This window comes from Procambarus clarkii, chromosome 60 (assembly GCF_040958095.1).
Source record: "Procambarus clarkii isolate CNS0578487 chromosome 60, FALCON_Pclarkii_2.0, whole genome shotgun sequence".
NCBI classification, from domain to species: Eukaryota; Metazoa; Arthropoda; class Malacostraca; order Decapoda; family Cambaridae; genus Procambarus; species Procambarus clarkii.
The window spans coordinates 10,693,437-10,717,898 of record NC_091209.1 but is presented as its reverse complement, the minus strand read 5'-3'; the positions used below and the strand labels follow the sequence as shown (position 1 = coordinate 10,717,898).

General features: G+C 43.8%; 1 protein-coding gene across 1 annotated transcript in view; it reads left to right on the top strand.

Annotated features, from left to right (window-relative positions):
* Window positions 1–747: 747 nt before the first annotated feature.
* LOC123766936 (proline-rich protein 36) overlaps window positions 748–24,462 on the top strand; it is a 26,978-nt gene continuing 3,263 nt past the window's right edge. Inside the window, exons 1-3 of the mRNA XM_045756427.2 lie at window positions 748–772; window positions 20,251–20,915; window positions 21,607–24,462. The exon at window positions 21,607–24,462 is cut by the window's right edge and continues 1,376 nt beyond it. Of these exons, the coding sequence (XP_045612383.2) occupies window positions 748–772; window positions 20,251–20,915; window positions 21,607–24,462 (3,546 nt within the window). The remainder of the gene's footprint in view (window positions 773–20,250; window positions 20,916–21,606) is intronic.

The window sequence follows — 24,462 nt, the reverse complement described above, 5'->3', positions numbered from 1 at the left end:
TTATGCTTTTTTTCTTCTCAAATTGTCGTGTTACGACAAACGACCTAAATAACCCTTTCCTTCTTGATTGCGTGGCCCCAAGAGTTCCTTTCCCACAAGACGGGGACGACCTACATGGTGGAGCGGGTGGGAAGGCATCCCTCCCTCCCTTCCCCCAAGACGATTTCTATCCCCGGTGTACTGGGTCAGCGGAGGCAAGACCTGGAGACCAGAGAACTATCCACCTGCCAAACACTACCAGGGCGGCGTCGCAGCAACACACGCCTGGCTTGCACCTGCAGCCCCCCTCCGTCGTCCACGGGGACATCCCTGCCGGTCCCTATCCTCTCCTACACCCACCTCCTCCCTGCTGGCCATCCCTGGCGCCAAGCATACAATCGTAGTTTTGAAGACTTTTTTACTCTTGACGTACTGGGACACCGCTGACTTCTGTATTTAAGACTTTCGATCTCTGTACACAAGTTTTTTAAAATTTCCAAAATATGGGGTATTTTAGACAGAAATAAGATACTTTTTGTGCGACAGTAACTGGTAAACTATAAGACGTGGACAGAGTAGCAACGAACGTGTGTGTGTGTTTGTGGTGTTAGTGGGGCGTGGGTGTCGAGACAACACTACCCAGCAGGTGTAAGAGTGTATCACCAGGGAGGACTGACGAACAGTAATGGACTATAGCCACACCCACAGACTGACCTGAGGAGGCCGTGCGTGCTCACCACCGCTGCAAGCTGGGACACAACTGCCGCCATGTTCTCCCGGACGCCCACACAAGGTGAGTCTCTTGAGCGCGGCTGCACACTTGCTGACAGTTCACACAATGGACTAGTGTGTTTGTTATGATTCTCCTCATTATCTCTCACACTGCACCAATAATATATATATATATACCTCGTCCTTTATGGTTCACGAGGCTTTGCTGCCTCCTCTGACATGTCACGGAGAGGCTTGGCTTACAATGACGGGTCCACGGTCCGCAGTGGGACTGGTCGGGCGCACAGGGAAGAAATGTTTCAACTAAGAACTCCAACGAGGAGCCTGGCGTAAAAGCCAGAGACGCAGATGGTGTCCTCAGGGTGTCAGAAACTGTCAAGTCTGCAAGGTGTTACTAGAGGAACATTTTGTAGGACGAAAACACCATACTCAATATTTAACAAAAAAATATTTTGCATCGTGTATATTATTTTAGTTTACTTGTATTAATAAAGTACAAGGTGTTGCTAACTAGACCTGCATTTTTGTCTGTACAATTAACCTGTAGCGCAACTTATCAAGCAAAATGTTAATATATATAGCGAAATTAGGCCTTGTAAAGGCTAGGCTGTCGTTGATATTTGTTTCCTACAATACCTTTCACCTTACAACAATACAAGTTGTGGCCAGTTAGTTATAGAAATGCGTCGGTCTTTCATCTGTATATCATTAATACTGGACATTTATAAAGTACCATTTGTGTATTTAGCCGTTCACTGCAAGATTTGGAATCGTCTTGTGCTGAACTTTTGGCCACCAGCCTCATGCCAAAGTGAGTTTTTTGTCTTTATTAAATAATATACCACATAAAAGATCATATTTACATCAATTTACAAGGGAAAATACTACGTTTATATAAAACGAGTTTAATAAGTTTGTGTATTTAATACAAAAGGAACATTTATCTGGGATAGTTCCATGAGTACTTATTTTTAGTGTACTATTATCAGCCCATTCTCCAAAATGATAGTACTGATTACAATTATTATTGGAACGTACAAAAATGTTGCACATAAAAGTGTGGTTTATTTTTTTTTTTTTTTTACTTAACAGCAACCATTGGTGAATAGTAATGCTATCGTTCTTGGACGACAGGTTGACTATTCTTGAGGGAGCTGTAGAGAAGGTACTTTGTAAAGTACACACAGACCAATTATGTTTATTGTTTGTGATGTGTGTCTATGTATGTATTAACACGTTGTACTGAATGGGGTGAGAATAGCTTGAGCTGCCTCATCCCTTTGTGTGTATTTTACCTCAATAAACTTATTTCAATTTCAATTTCACAGACCAGCCACATCTATATGTTGTTTAGTCTGAATTAATGCAGTTTAGTGTTACGTTGGGCTTGGCTATCTTAGGATTGTACCTAAAATTCAGATAAGACAGTTGACAAGAATCCTTAATGGCGAGTTCTATATAATGGATCCCATTTCTCATTATTCAGAGGTTTTGAACATTATAGCAAGTTGTTTTCAGAGTTGAACTGCAGCTTCCGCCTAAATTCCGGTTCCAATTTGGAAACAACTGAAATCCTTCGTCGAGTACAAACACATTGTCATTATATCTTTGACTTCAAAAATTCATCTTGCGTTCGTGATCGTCCAAGACGCCTTGCTTCAGTTGCGTAGCGGGTGTGGCGGGTTGCTGTAGCGGGTGTAACTGATTTCTGTAAGGTGTGTGGCTGGTTTCTGTAGCGGGTGTAACTGATTTGTGGTGTGTGGCGGGTTTCTGTAGCGGGTGTAACTGATTTATGTAGCGGGTGTAACTGATTTCTGTAAGGTGTGTGGCGGGTTTCTGTAGCGAGTGGGGATGGTTTCTGTAGCGAGTGGGGATGGTTTCTGTAGCGAGTGGGGATGGTTTCTGTAGCGAGTGGGGATGGTTTCTGTAGCGAGTGGGGATGGTTTCTGTAGCGAGTGGGGATGGTTTCTGTAGCGAGTGGGGATGGTTTCTGTAGCGAGTGGGGATGGTTTCTGTAGCGAGTGGGGATGGTTTCTGTAGCGAGTGGGGATGGTTTCTGTAGCGAGTGGGGATGGTTTCTGTAGCGGGTTAACTGCTTTATGTAGGGTGTGTTGCTGGTTTTTGTAGCGGGTGTAACTGGTTTCTGTAGCGGATGTAACTGGTTTCTATAGCTTGAGTGTGGCTGGTCTGTCTCACCCTCTACGGCGACGCTGCCATTTTCCTTCTGTCGCCATTTTGCAGCAGTCAAGGCTTGCACGTGTCCTCTCGTCCTTGCACATTCTCCATGTGTCTGCTCGGCATTGGTTAGAGTGGAGCTTAAAGCCCGTCAACCGCCGAAGGGTTATTAAGGCCACCACAACAGCTTACAGACCAACCAGCAAGTAAAGTATTAGCCTAGAGCGATGTTCAAGACTAAAGAACACACTCAAGGGGGGGGGGGGTAGAAATAGCCTAAGCTACTCTATCCCTTTGAGATGTATTTCTTTCTTGTCTCAATAAACATACTTGAACTTGAACACACTCAAGTGTATATATACACCGAGAAGCGGGGATACACCTCTCAGTGTGTGTATATATATTATATATATATCCCCCCCCCGAACATCAATTATCATGTGCTCGTATCACTCAGGACTATAATCTATAGCTGCACCAAAATATATCAACCAAGAGGAAAGTATAATTGCTGGTTGTTCAAAAAATAAATGTAGTGGGCTTATTAATCCTCCAACATTACTAAACAAGTCCAGCGCACAGAGAGAGGATATGAGGAACGAGACGACTCAACAGCGATCACAAATCTCAAGCAAAAGAAAACGGATTTGGAACTGTTTCATGGCAAATGTAAACAGCTTCTGGAGAAAATTACTTCCAGATTCTGTACCCACCACGTGGTACTGTAGTCTTTCTGCCACCGCCCACACGCTGTCTATAGCGTCAATGATAAAGTACGTGTATTACCAGCCCGCCAGATACAGAATTATAGAATACAGGCGGGGACAAAGCCCTGGATCATAAGTTAATCCCACACCACATAATAGTATACACAGTACTCACACCAAACCAGTAATAGTCGCCTAGCTAAATTTAACAATAGAAGTCCTTAACATAGTTCAGGGGTGAGAGGAATTAGCGAATGATTGTATTGGTAATTGACCCCCTGACCATGTTAGGGAGAGGCGAGGCTTTTTCTTCTAATTGCTTGGTTGGGGCCGTTTGTGAATGCGTTGCCGCCTTCCGAAATGTGTATTCTCCATGTCTGTTGCTTCTGTTAACAGAGCCGGCTTATTAAGTTATTTTTGTATTGTCTTATATAGTAGCTTTATTGTGACCTTGCTAGTTGTAGAGGGCGCTCACGTCCACACGAGAGAGAGAGAGAATTGCTGTTGTCCGTCTCGAGTCATTTCCCGGAGCCTTTAAAATGATTACTGCAGTCTTCCCTGCATATTCTTTTTTATTCCCACGCGTGTCCACGCCCAGGCGAGAGGTGACACTGGGCTGGTCACGACACTGGGGTGAGGACGCTGTCCTCATGTAGCAGGTGAGGAGGCTGTTGTCCTCATGTAGCGGGTGAGGAGTCTGTTGTCCTCACCTGTCACCCTCCCTCACCCCTTCTACAGCCTGGCCTCACACACTCACCTCTCAAGACACACACTCACACACTTAAGATTTACTTACACCCGCTCAAGTAATTAACAAAAGAAAGCACAAAACAATATACGCTTAGAATGCCCTCACGCGCACTCTCTACGCATATACAACACCCGCACGCTTACAGGATACGCTTTAATTAACAGCCACCGTCTCTAAGAATGCGCTTAGAATATACACTCATAGGATACACTTGAGATGACCTTACGCCCTCAGGATTCACCCGCACGACTTATAGGATAGACTTCAGAACACCCGGCCACCTGCCATCAATCTCTTTCTTTATATATTTATTCTGAAATAATATAATTTTATAACGAAATTAGACGAAACTAGGTGGTAGCCAATGCCATGGGAAGTCGACGATCCAAGCGGCTTTGGGTAGATAAACCCAATTTCGTTATAAAATGATATTTCAGAATAAAATTTATTTTTTCCATGTTCTACATTCAGCGCCAACGTTATTGTGAGTGAATATATAATATTTCTTCATTACATATGTAATGCTAGAAGGCTTCGGGTAATTTAGACGGACTGCTCTGACCCAGCTCAACTAACGCCATCTAAGTTAACGAGTGCCAAAGGATCTTATTCACATTCAGCTCTACAAAATCACGCTCGTGATGGCTTGTAAAGCATAACCAGCACCAGCTGGCTTAGTGTGTACATAGGACGTTGTTGCTCGCATTGTACAATACAATCATAGCAGCAGTGGATCCGCTAATGTAGAGTCCAGTGGTGATTTAGCCGAAAGAAAACAGTCCACTACGGGCTCACCGTAGCCCGTGCTACTTGGAACTGTTTGATCCAAGGAGCGAATCTTAAACAACAACAACAACAACAAACGATTTAACCGTGGTCTTCTAATGAGGTTGCACGATCAGGTCATAAAACAATGATTGTTTGGGTCATATAATAGGCTCAACAGAATTGAACCTACAAACCCTTCCCCAGGTCCCACCACTCCTCTCACCCATCCCCCCCCCCCCTATCCCCACGGCCCCAATTTCTCTCCTATCCCCCCCCCCTCCACATACCCTCCCCCTATCCTCCTCCTGGATGGGTCGAGTGCCAACAATAAATTGCGTAAACAGGCGGACTTTGGAATTTCAAACACAAAAGAAAACAACAAAATATTGATGAAGGAATTTAAGAAGAATAAAGGTGGAGAGTAAATATTATAATGTATTCCAGCGAGCCGCTCTCAAGTACTCCATAAACCTCTCTGGAGAGACGCCGTCAGCATTACCCCCCTCATTAATTAGCCTCGTGTATTTAACATGCGCTGGCTGTCGGTCTACTCGCATGGGCTACATCCGGGTGTCGTGTGTGTGTATTCGTCCCTAATTATGCTTCCACGGCCGACCGTCAGCGCTCCAGCCCTGGCTTTTGAGCTGTCGATCGGCTAATGCAATGGATCGTAATCCATTACATTATTCCATATCTACTTTCAAACTTGGAGTAGAGTTAGCCTCACCTACTTTCTACTAGGCCACGGGAGACATCTCCCGTCACGCAGGGTGCAGTTGCACCTCCACAGATCTCCAGTATCAGTTCTTGATACTGGTAATGGCTCAAAAGGGCTACCACTTACGGGCTATTCATGCCCGTGCCACATTTTGGGTGGCTTAATCTTCATCAATCAATCAATCTTCTACTAGGCTCATTTAATTTACTCGCTTCTCATTAGGCAAAGAAATGTTTCCTGTCACCCCTGTGGCTCATCCTTGTGCCAGCTTCCCTCCACGGTCTCTCTCTAGTCGATGTTCTTGTGCGCATCTATTCATTTCTTGATTACTTTTCCAGTGCCCCGAAGGATCTTTTATGTTGCGATCACGTTTCGTCTTTCCTCAAGTAATATTCAGCGCCCTCTGTTTCTTCCCTATCTACTATTCCTTTCATCTTTAAACCAGTCGTTGGTCCACCTAAGAACTTTATCAGGTATCGTCTTGTGATTTTTAGCGGGTACTGTTGCCCTTTGCATACATACCCCCAGTACTGGCTCTGTTTCCGGGCCGCATACCCCAGTACTAGCTCTGTGCCCGGGCCGCATACCCCAGTACTGGCTCTGTGCCCGGGCCACATACCCGTGCCCGGGCCGCATACCTCAGTACTGTCTCTGTGCCCGGGCCACATACCTAAGTACTGGCTCCGTGCCCAGGCCACATACCCCACTACTGGGGCTAATTGTGGGGCCGATACGTAAGTGGGTTAATGAGGTTACCCATTTTTTAATAGGGTGATATGACTAAACTTATGGAGATAAATCCCCCGTCAAGACTGAATTTAAAAGTCTTAATTTATTACCCGTCATAACGAACCCTTCGGCTTCTCAACGGGTGTTTGAAGCACGCTTTAGTACCGGGGTCAAAATCTGAATTTGGAATGGGTTTAAAAGTGCCGGGACATGTGCGAATGGGTTTAAGAGTGCCCCGAATATGTTTGAGTGTCCCGTTTGTCCGCTGAATAAACCAGTTCATTAAGCGTGAGGCCCATATGACAGGGCACGCACCAAATTCTATTTTGTCTCTGCTTGAGACTTATAATTAACGTTGATTCCTCATTACAATGAGGGTTAGAGCGGATTGAACGATGCATCAGCCTCAAGAGCCTCCGAGAGACATCAACTAGGCTGTAAACGACAACACCTAGCCTAAAAAAAAACATCAACTAGGCTAAACAATGAATTAGTTCACAAACGGCATCAGACATGTATGCATCAACTCATCCTCCTAATTAGACAGCACTTTCTCTTACTGTTTACCATCGTACATATATTGACATACTGGACAGGTAGATAGTATCTGCGCGTTAATCTTCCGCATTAGCTCCGGACCTCCCCAAGTAGATAGTAAAATATGGCACTATTCACTCTACAGTCCGGAAAAAATTAAGGTAAAACCCATCCTAGGCCCAGTACACATCACATATGTACAATATTAGTCCTCAGACAGCGTGTATTAGGCCTAGAATGGTTAGGCTTTATTAGCAATATAAATACAAAACCTTTTCCGGTTTGTCCAAATTCAACGTACCAAATTCTACTTTCTACTTGTCCATTACGTCAATATATATGTTCGATGGTCCACAACGGTACTGTAGGTAGTAAACAGGTGGATGGGCTGACATGTATAAAATTTATATATTATATAAAGTGGATTTCATGTTAGAGAAGCTAACTTGCGTAGGCTAACAAACCTTCTGCAGATTTCCTTATTCCCATGTCCTACATGTATGACCAAATGTGTAAATGGTACACACACACACACACGTGTGAGAGAAAGTTTGTAGTACCAACTTTACACGAAATTCGGTGGTCAGGTGGGATGAGTCCTCAGAAAACACAGTAAGAGAACCATCTGGTGTCCGGTTTAATTTATAAATATATTGTCTGTATCCAGACAATATATTTACAAATTATACAGGCTGTATACTACCAGCTCTCCCCGCAACCCGTCCTCCTAATAGAAAACTTCACATTTTGACGTATACTCTACCAACGGCCAAAAATTGTATTGGCTACTGAACTCTCCAGAGTTTGGCATTTTACCCGCCATAGGGCGCTGGTAAATACCCCCATCCTGGATTCTAATTGGTTGTGGCGGAAGACGTAAGCGAAAACTATATGTTTCGGAGAGGGTAAGAGGTTGTGCGTGTCAAGCGGCCATTTGTACTACAGAAGCTCTTATATGCGCTGACCCTTAATGCCTTGGTTATGAGATAACATCAGTAAATAGAAGGACCCCGTGCACTCTCGGTGTATCTACTTAGCCGACAATGATCTAGCCATTAACATGCAAGCAAGCATCTAAGTGAAAGTTGTTTATAATAATAATAGGAAGAATCAAACCAGTGTACTGAGCTAATATAAGCACACCCTCAGAGCTGTATGATAATTTCATAATCGCTGCATCAGATCATTACAACGCAGCGCTAATAATACAAAAATTAAACATTTAACAAATTAATTTGTCTTTACTTGGGCGTCTTAAAAATGTCATCATAATTTTTCCTTCCATAATCTGGTGATCAAAACTTTTCCCGAAGCCTCCATGCTTGGAGACCTCACCTGCTGCAATTCAGATTTATACGGCTGAATAACCACTTTCTTTTCCTGGACCGTCTAGGGTTTCTTTGATTATTCCTAAGCCTATGTTTTTTATAGCGGTTTCTACGTCAGAGCAACTTTCAGTGACTTGGGGACTAACAACAGCCTATCCTCCTAAAATTAAGGTACTTACAGTAACGATGTAGAAATGAAACCTAATCTGACTATCCCAGGTCTAGTACACTATCCTAGGCCTAATATAGTACACTTGTGCGCTATGCTAGACCTAAGAATATTTAAGTTTTTTTTCTAGATTTTTTTCCGGACTATAAAAAGAATAGCAAAAATGCTACTTTCTTTATGTTACAAAAACACGTTGGCCCTAATTAAAATAGAGCATTGTGGTACTTTAAGTACAAGAAAATCCACTTAGATGCCCTTCCGTGTAATTACGAATCTTTGCTTTCTTTGATTTATCCATTCTAATATTTCCCCGTTCATGCCTTGTGCTTGCAGTCTCTGTGACAGACTTTCGTATGATTCCTTATCAAAGCCTTAGAGAAGTTCATGTATATACTACATCTGCTGGAAATAATTTATCTAATTAGTAAGTTAAAGTTTCCAAAAAATGTGAGCTGGTTAGGCAGGATTTTGTTTTCTACAAAGTCATGATGTGAGGCTTTTACAAGCTTGAGCAATGTGAGGTGGTGAATAATTCCTTCACTTGGTATTCTCTCCACGAACTTGCACACGTACGAGGTCAAGTTAATTGCTTCTACCCTTCTTGAAGAGAGGAGTGATATTTGCATGTTTCCAAAATCTAAGGAGACTTTTCCTAACCTCGGGGATTTTCTAAATAAGAGAGTTTCAGTGGTGGACATTTCATCGGCATTTCCTTTATGATTTTAGATTGAATTCAATCCACAACTGGCGCTTCTAATTCGTTTAATTTGTCGAGGCTCTTCTCTATTCTTGGACATCTAATAGCGTACCTGTAAATCCCACCTTTCCCTTGTTTCTAGCCTCATTACATCGTAATTACATACAGGTGTATGGGCCAATTTGAACATCGTTATTGCTAGTTCCCAAGACTTACGTAAATTGTGACTTCTGTTGTTCCTTATTTCTGCTCATTTTCTGTATACCTGTCGTGGGACAGGAAGCCTGTTAGGTTGATCGAGGGCCCCCTAGACAACGAATGACCATCCACAGGACGCAACTAACAACAGTTGACTAACTCCCAGGTACCTATTTACTGTTCGGTGAAAAAAGGCATTAAGTGCAAGCGTGTCCAACCTCTCCCGCCACCCGACATCCTGAATCAAACTCATGACTAATTGCAGTCGCGAGGTGATACGCTAAGTATCGAGATACAAATCCTTAAATACCAAAGCCTAACGTAACGTAACTTAACCAAGCCTAACTTCATACTGTGTATTCGACTGAAAAAAAAACACCTAATGCTGGTCGTTATCGCCATGTTGACTCCAGCACTATGATTACCAGGTATGTGCTGTAGACACCATGATAATGCTAAGGCATGCCCAGCACCACAACATCTGGGGAAACCGCGCTACTCACCAATGTATTTTTTATTTTTTTATTAACACATTTAGGGAGACCACGGGAGACATCTCCCGTCACGCAGGGTGCAGTCGCACCTCCACAGATCTCCAGTATCAGCTATTGATACTGGTAAAGCTCAAAAAGGCCACCACTTACGGGCTATTCATGCCCGTGCCACCTTTTGGGTGGTTTAATCTCCATCAATCATTTAGGGAGACGGTGGCTGAGCGGACACAACACTGGGCGCGTGATCCTGTGGTCCCGGCTTCGATCCCGGGCGCCGGCGAGAAACGATGGGCAGAGTTTCTTTCACCCCTGATGCCCCTGTTACCTAGCAGTAAATAGGTACCTGGGAGTTAGTCAGCTGTCACGGGCTGCTTCCTGGGGGGTGGAGGCCTGGTCGAGGACCAAGCCGCGGGGACACTAAAGTCCCGAAATCATATCAAGATAACCTCAAAATAGGTACATGTGCATTTGTGCCGCTACCCTAGACTATATGAAGAGGAATACAGTGTCAAAAAACTAGTTACGCGATGCTAAAAATCCACATCACACAGGATGGTTAGTCATACAGAGGCACGTGATAAGCAGTCTGTACTGACAGACTCTGGGTGCATTATGAGGATATCATCAACACAAGAGTGAATAAGGTAGCAGTGATAATATACAAAATTCATTCAGATATATTTCAGCAAGCTAAAATTGCTGTTGTCAAATGTGCCCAGGTGCTGCCCCAGGCTATATAACTACTAGCCATGATATGGTTCCTGTTGATTAATTTCACCAGTGCCTTTTAAAGACTAACTAAATAATAAATAAACTTGTATAAGGCTAACTAAATAATAAATAAACTTGTATAAGGCTAACTAAATAATAAATAAACTTGTATAAGGCTAACTAAATAATAAATAAACTTTTACATTATACTAAGAAGCAAAATATACATTAATATGCATCTACATCTTCACTAAATAAAGGAAGGATGTACAGCGAAGATTAATCTGATAACTCTCAAGGTGAGACAGGCGATAGTTTTTTGTCTCTACCTCAAAAGTACAGTAGAAAGTCAAGAGCGATGGTATCAGGCTACACCTGGTGGTCCACCACTTGTGCACATGGGCCGCCCTGGAGAACAAAAGGTTTGCAGCCCAGTATAATTTCTCGGGTCAATGGCCAGAGGGCACTAGGCTCCGGTGATGCATCTTGATTCTTGCCGCTGTCACTAGTTCTTACTTCCATCAGAGTGCCCTCGGGTACTGGGTACTTCACTACCACCACCACCACCATCACTCTCACTATCAGTTGGTTCTGAGCCACCTCCCGCTGCCACCAATACTACAACCACTTTCTGTTCATAACAGCAACAACAAATTTCATTACACACAGAAATCACAATAGCGTGATGCGTCAATGAACAAATCCACAAGGGCCGTGACGAGGATTCAAACCTACGGTCGAGATCATCCCAGACGCTGCCCTTAATCGACTGAGCTACGACTATTAGCTCAGCAACAAAGCTCATAGTAACAAATTTCAGCAACAAATTTCATCATCAATACGGAACTAGAAGCATAAAATGTGACCCTTGAGGACGAACGAGACATTTGTGGAACTAAACCTGTAACCATAACCCAGTGAATTATATTTTAAATTGAAGAAGGGAAGGGAACTATCAGAGGAAAGCGCCAAGCCATTACGACTATATAAGCTCTGGGAAGGGGGTCAGGATTCTGGATTCATGGGAGACATCTCCCGTCACAGGGTGCAGTTGCACCTCCACAGATCTCCAGTATCATCTATTGATACTGGTGCTGGCTCAAAAGGGCCACCACTTACGGGCTATTCATGCCCGTGCCACCTTTTGGGTGGCTTAATCTTCATCAATCAATCAATCGGTCAGGATTAGGATATGGGATGGGACGAGGGGAAGGAATGGTGCCCAACCATTTGGACGGTCCGGGATTGAACGCCGATCTGCAGGAAGCGAGACTGTCGCTCTACCGTCCTGCCCATCACACTCAAAGTTTGCGACAGCGATTAACGTAACTTAAAATTAATAAAAACAAAAACGATAAAACAAAACATTAATTATGCCTAAGAGAAAAATCCAGATTCGCCTATTTACAATATCAGCAGTTGAGGGGTTTTGAGGCGTGTTAAAAACCTTTCTCAGTGAGAGGATATTATAGAGGCTGCCTCCGTGCAATTATTTTTGTTTACACGATCATCTTGTGTAATAAACTGGGTATTACTACTGTCCAACCAACTGGACTCGTTAGTACAGAGGTGGTCTAGTGTCTTGCAGGTCTGCGTTCGATCTCCGATAGTCTAAGTGGTTGGGCGCACCATTCCTTCCCTCCGCCCTATCCCAGCTCCTTGGCCTCATATCCCAAGTGCTATATAGTTATACCAACATAGCGCTTTCTTCCCTTAATTACCCGACCTTGCTAGGACTAACTAGGCCTTTTGTACGAACTTAAATGATCATATTCATTTAGGTTAAATTATATTTTCTCTAATTTACTATACAAAAATATTTGCATATAAATTAGGAACTGGGAAATATTGTTGCTTTACGAAAATTATATTCCTATTTAGCCTATATGAAGGCCAAATTATAATTGACTAATTATGGCTTACAATAAAAAATAATAAACATTTTACTTCAGTTGCTTGTGATTGTAATTAAACTGGATATAATCACAATATTCAATCCGCTATGCAATTACTAATCTTACCCGCCAGAGACCAATAGAGGGTTATTAGGGTTTACAAATCGTGTTATGCCCTTTCGATTAATAGGATAAATACGGCCGCCATTAATCTGATTCTCTCTCAAATATATCAATCCCCCAGCACGTATTCAGGAATAAAGTACATTTTCAGTGTATATCTACACACAAGGCCATACGTCTCTCTCTGATGTACCTTCGACTTAACTCACTGGCAACAAAGTTATCTCACAACGAAGGCACTGTAGCCTCGCATGAGACAAAGGAACATAAACACACCTTGGGCCAGCCGAAACATTTCCTGCCATAATTCAAATACCACGTAGACAAAAGAGCATGGAGGAAAGTTCCAAGGACTCCTCGAACATCCACTTACCTTAATTGAATAATAATGAGTAACTTTCTCTGGTGAAGACAGCACCAGTCCGGTATCCTAGTTGCTTGTGTGTGGGTGTTTAACTTGTATGAAGACCTAGAGGGAGATTGCTTCCAATATTTAATAGGCTGTGGTATTGAAATTGAAATAAGTTTATTGAGGTAAAATACACACAAAGGGATGAGGTAGCTCAAGCTATTCTCATCCCGTTCAGTACATGGTGTTAATACATACATAGACACACATCACAAACAATAAACATATTGTTGTTCTAACACAACATAAGCGCGTACTTGACTAACACAGATCGTTAAGCTCTTTAAATTAAGGCTAAATGGTAATTTATTTTTTTACACACACCATCTGGCAGAACAAATGACGATACGACATAAATCTTTAACACGATACAATATTAATTAGTTGGTCCTTTATTGGCGTGACTCTGGTTTATACAAGCACTTAATATATGTATTTATTCAAGTATTGGAGACGTTATGAGAAACATTAGTAGCAGTCATATTTGATCCATTACGTTCACATTGGAGTTTGTAGCCTTGGTGTCAAGATAAAATGAAAATACTTAGCTCATTAATGACCGTAGGAATAAGGGAGACTTCAGAGGGTCTATTGACCCGTAGGAGGCAGCTCCTGTTTGTATCAACCCAAACTCACTCATGTACACGAGTAACCGAAGCTTGAAGCAGCCCGTTGTTTTTATTCAACATTCACGTGTCATGGGATGCCGTATATAGCAGTCGACCGCTGGAAATGTCCACCGCGCCCCACACTATCCCAATCTAACCTATTTACAATTAAATGATTAACCTAGCCTATTTATTTATTAACCTAGCTTATTTATTTATTAACAAACTTATTTATTTATTAACAAACTTATTTAAGTGAAATTCATGTCATTACACACAGAAATCACAATTGCGTGATGCATCAAATGAACAAATCGAACCCCATCAAGCGGGTATCAAACAGGTAACCTGCGTCCGAGAGCATCCCAGACGCTGCCCAGTCGATTAAGGCAGCTCTCGGACGCAGGTTCGAATCCTCGTCACGGCCCTTGTGGATTTGTTCATGAAATTCATGTCGTTTAGTGTGCGAGATAAGCAAGTACTATGAGCAAGTACACACAGCCCAGTAACAACCCGAACACTGGTTTGACTTTTGTTACGTCTGCTGTTGTACTGCCATGTATGTACACGCATGACTACAGCCTAATACACATAAATATGTAAAGATTAAGATACATATCAAGATGAGGCAGCTGGTACTGACAAAGACAAGTGAAGGTACCGATATGTTTTTGCCTCCTTGTGCTTTTGTAATCGTGAGGAAAGACGTAACCAATTTGTCCAGCATAGCAGGAATATCACAGTAAATATAAGGGGCTGCCTGCCCCCGCTCACCCACATAACTGGAAGGTCCAGGAATGCCGTCCAAGTTATGACTGACAGATGTTTAACCCCCTCCCTCCTTTTCCCTGGCTCTCAGGCCAATAATGGATAGGACGATGCAAACAATGGAAAGTAAAGAGACGACGACGTTTCGGTCCGTCCTGGACCGTTATTAAGTCGATTGTGATGAGAGGAAGTTGCTGTTTTAGATTCAGCTACTGGGAACAAAAAGTTCTAAGTAGCACGGACTATGGTGAGCCCCGTAGTGGACTTACCTGGCACAGGAGCGGGGCTGTGGGGAGAGGAAGGATGTTGTTAAAGATTTAGCTACTCAGGACGAAGTGTCCACGTAGCACGGGCTATGGTGAGCCCGTCGAGAGGAAGGAGGCAAAGGCAATAAATAGGCAAGAGAGATGTGAGGAGAACGAAATCTTACAGGAAGAAAAAAGCAAGGCAACAGGTACTGAAGGTAAGGTGTAATAAAGGAGATAGTAATAGGAATAAGAAAGGGATCGTAAGATAAAACAGGGTGAAGAAAAGGAAAGAAAGATAGAAGGAAGGGGTGAGTTTATGTTAAGTCACGTTTGTTAGAAAGTTTGGAACATTTGAGAATATACTGTGAAAGGGAAGAGTTAACACCAACAAAGCCAGGACTCAAGTTCATGTTGGGAAGGTTGTGTATCAGAGTCGTGTCGACAAGACGACGTCTGTGTAGAGTAGAGGCAGGAAAGATTATTTTGGAGGAAGACCAATCAATAGGATGATGAGATTCCCCAACATGACAGAAGAGAGTCATGTTCTCGGTACCACTGATGTGTTTCTAGGGTTGAACGACTTGAGAATGGTCCAGGACGGACCGAATCGTCGTCTCTTAACTTTCTAGTGTGTGGTTTGGTCAACATTTTTCAGCCACGTTATTGTGACTCCTCATCTGCAATGGAAAGTAGCTCCATATATGGTTTTCTGTCGAGCTCCTGAAATAAATCCTCCATAGATTTCGCTGCATCTGTATCCGCTTACCTAGAAGTAGTCACCTAGATGTGCCTCTAGGGTTGAACGTCAGCTCCCAAGACCTGCCTATCGATCTACTACTAGTATGGAGGGTAGAAATAGCCTAAGCTACTCTATTCCTTTGAGATGTATTTTATTGTCTCAATAAACGTACTTGAACTTTAACTACTAGTTGGGAGCGTTTAATGCTTTGATTCTATTCTGTCCTTACTATGTTTTCTTATATTTACATATAAAATTGTGTCTAAAGATAGCTTCAATATTTGAATTAATCCATTTCGTTTACTTTGAACTTTTACTCAAAAGTGCGTTCTGACATATGTGATTAATTCAGCCTCTTTTTGACATACCTGTGATTAATTCAGATTAATCCTCTTTAGATAGTATAGCAACGATGATATGGACCACCGTACATATGTTGACGTAATTAGAAAGAATTTGGTACTACTGAATTTGGACAAACCGCAAAAGGTTTTGTATTGTTAATACAACCTAACCTAACTATCCTAGGCCTAATACACGCTATCTGAGGCCTAATATAGTACATGTACTAGGAATATTAAAGTTCTTTTCGGACTATAAAATGAATACTACCAAATTCTACTAATTGTCGTCAATATATGAACGAAGGCCAACATAGTTACATGAAGTATTATCTACACAGGAGGATGGGTATTAGTTTGTGTCTCCAGTTTCCATATATATGCCCCTCGTTCATCTGTTCCTCGGTTTGAACATTAAAAGTAATGTCCTTTTTCTTTGATGTCCAGTGGAGCGAGTCCGCCTCCTTCAGTCTTTCCTCACAGTTCAATCCCCATTAGCTCAGGAACGAGCCTTATTGCATACTTTTTAATCATTCATAGTTTTACTATTCGCTTTTCCGTCTGGAGTTCCATGCCGGGGCTGCATACTCAGTGGGTCTCGCATATGTTGCGTACTGTACGCTGAAGGCTCCTTTGTTCAGGCTACTAATGACTATCCAAACATTGGCCACTGGAATATGCTCATAACTTTTATTCCGCTCAAGTGCACACCTGGGCAGTATGAATTGTGGTTCCGTTTGCGGTATTTCACATTTTCCAATGAACAAATCCAAATCAGTAGAACTTCGGTTTCAACTCTTTTTAACCATGTCGTAGCTCAGTCGATTAAGGCATCGTCTGGGATGCTCCCGGACGCAGGTTCGAATCCTCGTCACGGCCCTTGTGGATTTGTTCATTTGATGCATCACGTTATTGTGACTTCTGTGTGTAATGTTCACATTTGCCATCTGTTATGGGTTTTTCCCATTAATTTTATATCATTGACAAACATTGCAGGCGATGAGTCACAATAACGTGGCTGAAGTAAGTTGACCAGACCACACACTAGAAGTTGAAGGGACGACAACGTTTCGGTCCGTCCTGGACCATTCTCAAGTCGATTGAGAATGGTCCAGGACGGACTAAAACGTCGTCGTCCCTTCAACTTCTAGTGTGTGGTCTGGTCAACATCGACAAACATTGATATGATTGTGCCTTCCTTCTCTGGTCGCTGTATTCGGAACAGGATGGGCACTATTACCGACCCTTGTAATACCCCACTCCGATAGCTTCCAGATTTACCAGCCTGTTTTAAACCTTTAATATTTGCGTCATATCAGCCGCTATCCAGCTTACAGGTAGCTCTCCTCTTATAACATTGGTTCGACAAAATCTTTCTCCTGCCGCTTTAGTATTTACGAGGTCTTGTCCGGGTCTGCGGCTACCATCACGCCCACCTTCCCTAGTAGTAGTAGTAGGCATCCATCAGTCTCAGGAGACTATGGCGTTCCGCTCTGGTTGTCGGTCTGGAGTGGCCTCACCAGGGCGCAAAGCCAGGGCAGGTTGATTCGGGGGAGAAGCTGTTACCCATGCAGCAGGTCCCTCCCCTATCTCCACGGCGCCGAAAGTCTCGAATGGAAAGGCATACGCCAGTACGATTGGTTCCAGCGCCGTCGCAGGAACTGTGAGTTCCTCCCCTAGTTGATTACTTACTTTGGGAGTCATTTATGTATCTGTGAGTCTCTCAACGGAACACCTCTACTCTTTCCAATCTACTTACACGTCATATTCTAGATTGAAAATATCTTGAAAACTTGAATTATTTACCTGATTTTTGTTAGCACTTTTCGTGTGTGTGTGTGTGTGTGTGTGTGTGTGTGTGTGTGTGTGTGTGTGTGTGTGTGTGTGTGTGTGTGTGTGTGTGTGTGTGTGTGTGCGCGCGCGCGCCTGCGCGTGCGCCCCCAGCTTCCATTTTCAAATATGATATTAAAATTATCAGTAGTTTACAAAATGTCAACCGAAATGCCATGACATGTCGCGTTTTGTCTCGTGTAATTCGTTATTATAAACTCATCTTCTCGCTCTCTCAATAACTCTCTCAATCACCCCACTGGAGAATTGTTTTTATTTCTTGTTACACCTTTTACATATATTTCGCTTAACGAACGCAAGCACACGAAAAATACTTTTATTATGAGAAAACTTTGCTCGTGAATAACGACGGCTGTCATCTAAATCTTAAGAATAATATATATACATATGTATGTATATATATATATATATATATATATATATATATATATATATATATATATAATCACGTAAAACAAAGTACTGGAGACTGGTTCGGCGTCCATTCACCTCTCAATGACGAAAAAAAAACTTAATATGAAAACGGATAAATAAATAAATGCCCTGACTTCATGGGTGCCGCCTCTCTACTAAATTAATATGTGAATGTTTATCATAAACTACAGACGAAGGTAACGCTAATACCAGGCTTGGAGAGATGATGAGTACCCCCACCCTTCCTTGTCATGACGGCCAAGTTACCGCCCGCTGCCCTCCTACTCCGGCTAGGCTACCACAGGATAGGCTAGCTTGGTTTACGCTGTTAGGGATAGGATTAGGGAAGGTTTGTTTAATGTTTAGGATAGGTTTAGATTTTAAAGCGTATTGACCATCAGAATTACGATAGGTTAAGATTTTAAAGCCTATTGACCATCAGAATTAGGATAGGTTAAGATTTTAAAGCCTATTGACCATCAGAATTAGGATATGTTAAAGTTTTAAAGCCTATTGACCATCAGAGTGATCACGTTAGCAAATCTTCCTCGTTTCTAACTAAGGGTAAGTTAAGGGGGCGTATATCGTTTTTTTTAAGTATTGTTTAATGTCAACCAAACTTGTTTTACTAGTTGTATATAAGAAGGGCTGCAATTGTTCTACTACCGCTCCTGTGCCAGGTAAGTCCACTACGGGCTCACCATAGCCCGTGCTACTTGGAACTTGTTCCGAGTAGCTGAATCTATAACAACAACAACATGTTCTACGTTTCGGTATCGCATCCTATATAGAAACGGAGATTGTTCTTTTCCAACGAATTTTACACATTTTCAATATCCTACTTCATCCACAAGATTCAAAAGAGATCATTTCTATGACACTCATATCATATTAGCATATAATAAAGGATTATCCAAAATATCTTTAGTTTTACTAATACAAGTGGTCAAAAGTAGTTTTTTTCCATGTTGTGCATTCACCACCAACATTATAGTAAGTAAATACATCATATTTCTTCATTACTTACGTAATGCCAGGAAGCGTTGGAGAGCTTTGAGTTGATTTGGGTAGCATTGGGTAATTAGATGGACCGTTACAGAACGTTGCAGTGTTCAGTACTGCCAAAGTGAGGTCAATGCTGTATGCAGACCTGGCTTGGAACCCTTTCCCTCTTCGAGAAGCTTAACACGAAACTAGGCAAGGCGAGAGGTTTGTTGCTAGACTGTTGATAGGAGGCCTGGTCGAGGACCGGGCCGCGGGGACGTTGAGCCCCGAAATCATCGCAAGGTAAGGACTATATTAGGGCAAGTGAGAGAATTTGACTCCACAGCGCAGGGAAGACCAGAAGGTACAGAAGTCACATAGTTGAAAAACACAAGATCCTCATCATTGAAAAATGTAGGCACCAGTCATATATAAAATATTAGCAAAATGGAACGAAAGGGCGTAGTTGTAAACTGTAGAGGGCGTGGTTGTAAACTGTAGAGGGCGTGGTTGTAAACTAGAGGGGTGGTTCTGAACTGTAGAGGGCGTAGCTGTAAACTGTTGAGTGTGTGGTTGTGAACTTTATCAGTCTCCGTGGTGTAGTGGTAAGACACTCGCCTGGCGTTCCGCGAGCGCTGTCATGGGTTCGTATCCTGGCCGGGGAGGATTTACTGGGCTCAATTCCTTAACTGTAGCCTCTGTTTAACGCAACAGTAAAATGTGTACTTGGATGAAAAAACGATTCCTCGCGGCAGGGGATCGTATTCCATGGACCTGCCCGAAACGCTACGCGTACTAGTGGCTGTACAAGAATGTAACAACTCTTGTATATATCTCAAAAAAAAAAAAAACTTCTTCAGCTAGGGTTACTACCCATTGAAGGTTGACATTCATCGACACTTCCGAAGGCAGGTAACCCATTTTGGTTAACTTGAGTGCTTGCCTTACGCTCAGCAAATCGAACAAGTTACTATAGATTTACTAATTTACCGCTAGTCGCTAAATTGAGTAGCTAGGTAAATATTACCGTTAATTTTAGTGGGCCAGACAGAGGCTTGGGGCTCGCGGAGGAATATTCCCGAAAAAAAACATGCTAGCCACAGCCATTACTATTTCTCTTTGGATATACAACTTTACCAATCTTGAATACAAATTAATCCTATTCTCAACATTCCAGGTTATCTGGTTCTATGCAGCCTGTTCCTCCTGACGAGGGGACAGTCCCTCTTCGACGAGGTGGATCATACTTTCGGTGCCAGCGATAATATCCCAGATGTCTCCCTGTCCCAATCAACGCACGAAGCCATCTTATCTGAAAATGAAGAACACCAAACATCAGAAGTCTCTCTCTTCGGTGGGCCTAAGATGTCCCTCAGCATGAAGGAACTTCAGGAAGGGGGTTATCCCGAAGCAGCAACAGGGCAGGCTGACCTGCCCTCCAAGAAGTTCCCCAACTCTGGCGTTTACAGGACCAATCCATCGACCAAGCCTCGGGTAGCCTCGGCAATCGTCGCCACCAGCCTCGCCGGTGGCCAACAAGGCGGGTCTCTCTTTGATAACCTCCCTAACGCGGGTGCCAGTTCAAAGAGCCGCAGCGTGGTTCGCCCTACCACCAGGGGCTTGAACTCCGCGAAAACGCCGAAAGATCGTCACACCAGCCTCTTCAACCCTTCTGATTTTATCATTCCATCTTCTCAAAGAGAGTTCATCGACAAAGACGCTGACTACGATGAGCCTTCGTCCTACGAGGACTACTACGACGAGGACGAGAGTTTTGGGGACGAACCATCACCCACCACTCACAGGTTTCGCCTCCCGCCGAGCGGAAACCATTCTTCACAGGTCAGTGTCGCCCGTGTAGTTTATGGGTAAGAAGAGGAACACATTTTGCTTTTTCCAAGTCTTTCTTTGTCACTAACAATTTAGACACGAACATAATTCCAAAATATCTTGGCGTGTTTGTCATAAACTTGACTACACACCAGGCCCAGTATGACTACACCAACACATTGTTTAACCAATTAAACAACGTATATTTGTTCTTTATTGAAATAATGCCTGCGTTTCTTCCTGACTGGCTGCATGGCACAGCACGACAAACCGTCATGCTGAACATTAATCACTATAGTTTATCATTTAACAAAAGATTGGAAAACTAAACTTCCTCACGGTGAACGATGTAATCCATCAATGTTTGAAGAAATATATATACCGAGGCAAATTCTCTTAGGTCAACTATTCTTATAATTTGGTTCATTTATAGAGTATTAAATAAACAAATTTTTGCTTAATAGTGTATACAATTCAGTTGACCAGACCACACACTAGAAGGTATAGGGACGACGACGTTTCGGTCTGTCCTGGATCATTCTCAAGTCACAATCGACTTGAGAATGGTCTAGGACGGACCGAAACGTCGTCGTCCCTTCACCTTCTAGTGTGTGGTCTGGTCAACATACTTTAGCCACGTTACTGTGACTCATCGCTTGCATATACAATTCAGTATTTACCACATACCTTCCCTCCCATCCAGGAAGCCCCAGATGAAGCCTCAATATCGCAAACCCTCCAGCTACTCGTCCACTACGCCCAGCACCTCGCTGCCTCCCTCAACACAACCACTCCAACCTCCTCCTCCACCCCAACCTCCTCCTCCACCCCAACCTCCTCTCCTCCTCCTCCTCCAGCCCTACAAGGAGACCTGCAGCTTGCACTAGAAAGGTTGACGAGTAAAAAATCCAAAGCTTTGAATTCTCCAGAAAACAACAATGTCGATTTCTTTGCTTTGTATAATGAAAATCTTCCCGGACTGGCGAAACTTTTGCGTACTCCAGACGAAGACAGCAGAGATACTCCAACCTCTGGCGAGGACTTGAACGACAAGACACTAGCAGACATTAGGAGGCGACGACTGGAAGACCTGAAGCTTGCCATGGAGATTATCACAGCATTTGAAAGTCCGTCATTGAGAGAGGAAAAAAATGATGAAGAATTTGAGCTGAAGCTGGCGAAGTCTATCTACAACCGGCAAATAAACTCCTTGTCAGAACTCAACAGGAAACAGCGTGACACTGTCCACTCTCTAATGACCATGGTTAAGGGTTCAAGATCACGACATCCCAACGGCTATTACTTTCCGGTCAAAGATCCTCTACCACCAGCTCCTCTCTTTACCAGCTATCCCTCACCAGTCCAACAAAGAGATCTGCCAGCTCCTCCTCCTCCTCCAACAAACCGCTATTTCTTACCAATCCAACGAGATCCACCAGCTCCTCCTCCAACAAACAGCTATCTCCCACCAGTCCAACGAGATCCACCAGCTCCTCCTCCAACAAACAGCTATCTCCCTCCAGTCCAACCACAAGATCCACCAGCTCCTCCTCCAACAAACAGCTATTTCTTACCAATCCAACGAGATCCACCAGCTCCTCCTCCAACAAACAACTATCTCCCACCAGTCCAACAAAGAGATCCGCCAGCTCCTCCTCCTCCAACAAACAGCTATCTCCCACCAGTCCAACAAAGAGATCCACCAGCTCCTCCTCCAACAAACAACTATCTCCCACCTGTCCAACAAAGAGATCCGCCGGCTCCTCCTCCAACAAACACCTATCTCCCACCAATCCAACAACAAGACCTTCCAGCTCCTCTTCCTCCCACCAATAGCTATCTCCCACCAAGTCAGCAACGTGATCCGCCAGCTCCTCCTCCCACTAGCAGTTACCTCCAACCAAACCAAAATACGGTGGCTGATCAACCTGGTCCACCAGCTCCTCCGAGAACCCCGTCCAATAGTTACATTCTCCCAAGTCGAAATGAAGAATTTAGCCAGAAAGAAAGATCCAGGCTCGTCATCACTCCAGCTGAGATTTACATTTTTCCTAAGGGACTTCCAACATCACAGACGCAGAGTGGCACACCCCAACAGGCAGATCCTTCAGCAAGCTTGTCGACTGCATATGGGTTGCCCAATAGAGTCACAGCATCTGCTGCTCCCCGGCCTCCACCTGTCTATGTTGCTATACCTCCGACAAAACCGGCCGACCCTGAGTCTTTACCACCAGCTCCACCGAACACCATTACACAAAGGCCCTCACAAGAATACCTACCTCCCAGAGACGAGGTGGCGACCACCCTAAACCCCTACTACAGGCCTCCCACCGGATTCTTGCCTCTCGAGGGCACCGGAAGCCGTGATGACTCCGATAAATGGAGACCCATCACACCTCCGAGCAATGCAGCCTCTTACACCACAGATCATCTGGATACGCAGGATGACCCTAGCCCAAGCGGTACCAGCAACTATTACTACCATTACCATTATCACTACGCAGGGGATAACAACGAATTCTCAGACACTGGGAACAAGAAAGAAGACTCCAGTAGCAAAGAACGTAGTTACAAGTCAGCAAAGTGCAAGTCTGGGAATGACTGTGATGATCAGGTATCAGCAGATCCTATCGGTTCTAGATCAGGATATTCCTCTTTTTCTAATCACAGAGATCAGAAAGATATTTTTAGTGACCCGCTGCCTTCCAATGCCCTCACGGCTCCTCGCCAACAAAGTGATCTACCGCCCTCTTCATATTCTTCCCTTCAGCTGGATGCTCCCTCTGCTCTAACACAGGTTCCGTCTCATTTAAGCTCGCCTTCGGGAAAATATGGATACATGCATTCGCTTCCGTCTCCACCTCCTGCAGATCCTCCAAGACCATCAAATACATACGGGCCTCCACCTCCTGCAGCTCCCCCATCAAATACATACGGGCCTCCACCTCCTGCAGCTCCTCCAAGACCATTAAATACATACGGGCCTCCACCTCCTGCAGATCCTCCATCAAATACATACGGGCCTCCACCTCCTGCAGCTCCCCCATCAAATACATACGGGCCTCCACCTCCTGCAGCTCCTCCAAGACCATTAAATACATACGGGCCTCCACCTCCTGCAGATCCTCCATCAAATACATACGGGCCTCCACCTCCTGCAGATCCCCCATCAAATACATACGGGTCTCCACCTCCTGCAGATCCTCCAAGACCATTAAATACATACGGGCCTCCACCTCCTGCAGCTCCTCCAAGACCATTAAATACATACGGGCCTCCACCTCCTGCAGCTCCTCCAAGACCATTAAATACATACGGGCCTCCACCTCCTGCAGATCCCCCATCAAATACATACGGGCCTCCACCTCCTGCAGATCCTCCAAGACCATTAAATACATACGGGCCTCCACCTCCTGCAGATCCTCCAAGACCATTAAATACATACGGGCCTCCACCTCCTGCAGCTCCTCCAAGACCATCAAATACATATGGACCTCCACCTCCTGCAGATCCCCCATCAAATACATACGGGCCTCCACCTCCTGCAGCTCCCCCAAGA